We start from the raw sequence: 3,105 nt of genomic DNA on the forward strand, positions 1-3,105 counted from the left end.
GAAGCTGCTGGTGAAGGATGGCACACGCTGGTGCACCGACGTCTTCGACAAGTTCATCTCTGCCGACCAGTCCGTGGCCCTGGGGGAGCTGGTCAAGCGTAGCTACACCCCGGCCAAACCCTCCCAGCTGGTCATTGTCATCAACATCTACAGCTCTGAGCACGACAGCGTGAGCTTCATCACTGACCCCGGGGTGAAGAAGTGTGGCACGCTCCGCCTGGATCTCACGGGGACCAGCGGCGCCGCAGTACCCGCCCGAAGGGAGATCCAGACCCTCATGCAGTTCGGAGACACCGAGATCAAAGCCACGGCCGTGGATATAGCCACCGCGAAGAGTGTCAAAGTCGGAATCGATTTCTTAAATTACTAACCATCCCCCACCGCCTGCCCCCTGGGACTCAACTCATCTGCATCTGCTGACCTCAACCTTGACTGTTCTGTCCCTGACCTCGACCCTTGCCATCGCCCACCTGAATTTCAGCAGGGAAAATGAGAACAACCAGGGCTAGAGATAGTTAGGGATTTTTTTGAGGGCACACTGGAGTTAGAAAAGCGGTCAGAAATGAAGACCGAGGTTTGGGAACAGGAAATTCAAGGATCCTAAAAGGGCAGCTAGCCTCCACAGGTACAAAAGTGGTGAGACGGACACCCAAGGAGGGAATCAGTGATTTCCGCAGCCACGGTTGAGCTTGCTTTGAACAGATCTCCGTCAAACAGAGCCTAGGATGCCGTTTCTTTCTGCATTTTCTCTCTCGTCCTTCTAGATGCCCTGTTTCTCTCCTTAAAGGAGGCCCAGAGGTCTAGACCCATCTGAGTGAGAATTGTTTTTTTTTCTAAACTTTCTTTTTGGATGGCAGTAAATGTAAAGTGCTGCCCATCTATAGTTAGTTTCTTGCCATCATGTGATTTGAAGTAGTGAATCGGTGAGGACTTGGAGCGTTCTTAGCTGGTGGAGAAGGCTGCCCACAGGCTCTCATACAGTTTCCATTCCAAGGAAGTCGAGTGCAGCACAACCAAAGCCTGAGCTAACCCGTTAGGATTTTTGTGCATGGGAGAACTAATACCTTCACTTTCCAGCAAGTCAAACTTGATGTGATGGAAATGACTATGGAAGAGTTTTTTGACATAGAATTTCCAAATGCCAAGTCCTGATGTCCAAGTTCATAAGTAATTCTAGTTCATCTTAGTGAGGATTCTGGGGGAGAAAATGAGGTTGCCCTTTGCCTTATTTACCTCCTCAAGTTGAGAAGTCCGGAATGGCCCCTTATCTTGGAAAAGCATACCGATTTTAAGTTCTCCCCCTCCTTCCTGTTCGCCTTCACCCTCCTGACACTATTTTGGCCAGTTATTCCTATATTTTGAAAGGAATATATTGGTGAAATTTGGGAAGAGGATCTACTCTATGAAATGTTTCACTAAAATCATCAATTTTTAAAGTCTGTCTAAAAATAATTCATAGAGCGCTACTTGATGAATTATGCCAATTTTTTTTTTTTTCCTCCCAAAGCAGATCTGTGGCTCACTGCATTAGAATTGCCTGGGTGCTTTTAAAAACAGGTGCCTGGATCCTATCCTACTTTGACTGAAGTTGACTCTTGGACAGGGGAACCAGAATTTGCATTTTTAGTATAAGCTGCAGAGGATTATGGTTCAATGGAAACTTGAGAAATACTGCCTTTGAGTTTGGTCGAAGCTGAACACAGACTCCAGCCTGCACCCTCTGCTCTTCCCCTTAGGGTTCCTTAGAAAGAGGGTGTACCCATGAACAGTGATCCTGTACCTTGCCCTCTTGCTGAGTGGGGTTGCTGCTCCCCCTGGCTTGGGGACGGTACTTTTAAACCTCACGGGAAGGGCCTTGGGAGGAAGAAGAGTAGAAGAAAGGAACCCTAAGAGTGGGGCTACCTGAAGAAGCAGTGGGTGGGTCTATGCTCTTTCTATTCTTCCCCTCATGGGAAGCCAGTGCCCTCCAAGACTCAGGAGCAAACTAAGGAAAAGAGAATGAAGACTGACTCATAGCCTGCCTGGTCTGTTTGAAGCTATCTTCCACCTGCTGGAATTCATTCCAATTTGAAATCACTGGAGGCATGCATAATGTATGAATAGTGAACGAGCGAATGAACTTCGAATGCAAGTTGGATTCACAAAGCCATTATCATAGCCAATATGCAGAATTGAAATAGCGTCTCAAATTTCATTTGAACATGTCTTCTTTTTCACATCGCCTGCTGCAGAATTCCCTACTAGAATGTGAAACACGAACACCACAGAACTGGAGAACGCCCGTCACACCACTGAGAAGCGGGCCTTCGTCCCCCTGCACACGGGTGTGTTTGCTAGTGTTCGGTTGCTTCCTGCTCTGCTTCACAAGCTACATGTGAAGGGTCTCCCTTCGGTGTTGCCAGCCATATTCTCCAAATAAGACTTTTCAATTTAGTTACGAGTAATACAGTTTTATGTACATACACTACTAGAATCTTGTACAGAATCTTTATTTCTACAGTGCGCTTTCCTTGTTTAAAAAAAAAAAAGGAAAATGCTTTTTGATTTTTGTTAATGACCTGGTGGCCCTTAATTTTCCAGTTTCATTTCTCAGTCATGCCCACTGGTCATCAGTTTGTACCGATTCCAAGCTATGGACTATGTATGCAAGACTGAGCAATAGACAGAGGTGCCTAGGGTCGGAACACTCTGAATACACGGACCACCTGGATCAACGTCATCAGACCCTTCCACGTGCATATCTTTCCCAAAGGTTCACAGTTTATATTTAAAGGAGCATAATAATGTGTCAGTTCTCCTGTCCAGTCTTTGACAGCTGAACACCCTGGTTCTGGAAGCAATGTGACCATGCAGAAAATCCTATGAAAGCTCTTTGTGTTCCGCAGGGTCACCAACCTGTCCTTACAGGGCAGAGCCATCACTCTGAGGGCAAAGCATGGTTCCCCATGTGGGGTGCTTTAATATGCCAGGTCAAAGGAAAGAATCCAGTGGTACATACATGAACCCAGTGTTTGTACTGGGTTAAGTGTACATGTGAGCAGGATAGTCAAGCTCCTCTTTTTTGTTGCCAATGTGAAGCCTTTCCTGCCTTGTCTCCTTGTCTGC

The 3,105-nt window shown here is 46.6% G+C and overlaps 1 protein-coding gene across 1 annotated transcript in view; it reads left to right on the forward strand.

Annotated features, from left to right (window-relative positions):
- Window positions 1–1,277, forward strand: part of HSPA12A (heat shock protein family A (Hsp70) member 12A) — an 83,471-nt gene extending 82,194 nt beyond the window's left edge. The window contains exon 13 of the mRNA XM_027767386.1: window positions 1–1,277. This exon is cut by the window's left edge and continues 39 nt beyond it. Coding sequence (XP_027623187.1) covers window positions 1–370 — 370 coding nt within the window. The 3' untranslated portion in view covers window positions 371–1,277.
- The last annotated feature ends 1,828 nt before the right edge of the window (window positions 1,278–3,105 follow it).

The sequence above is a fragment of the Tupaia chinensis genome, unplaced genomic scaffold (genome assembly GCF_000334495.1).
Source record: "Tupaia chinensis unplaced genomic scaffold, TupChi_1.0 Scaffold000069_1, whole genome shotgun sequence".
NCBI lineage: Eukaryota > Metazoa > Chordata > Mammalia > Scandentia > Tupaiidae > Tupaia > Tupaia belangeri.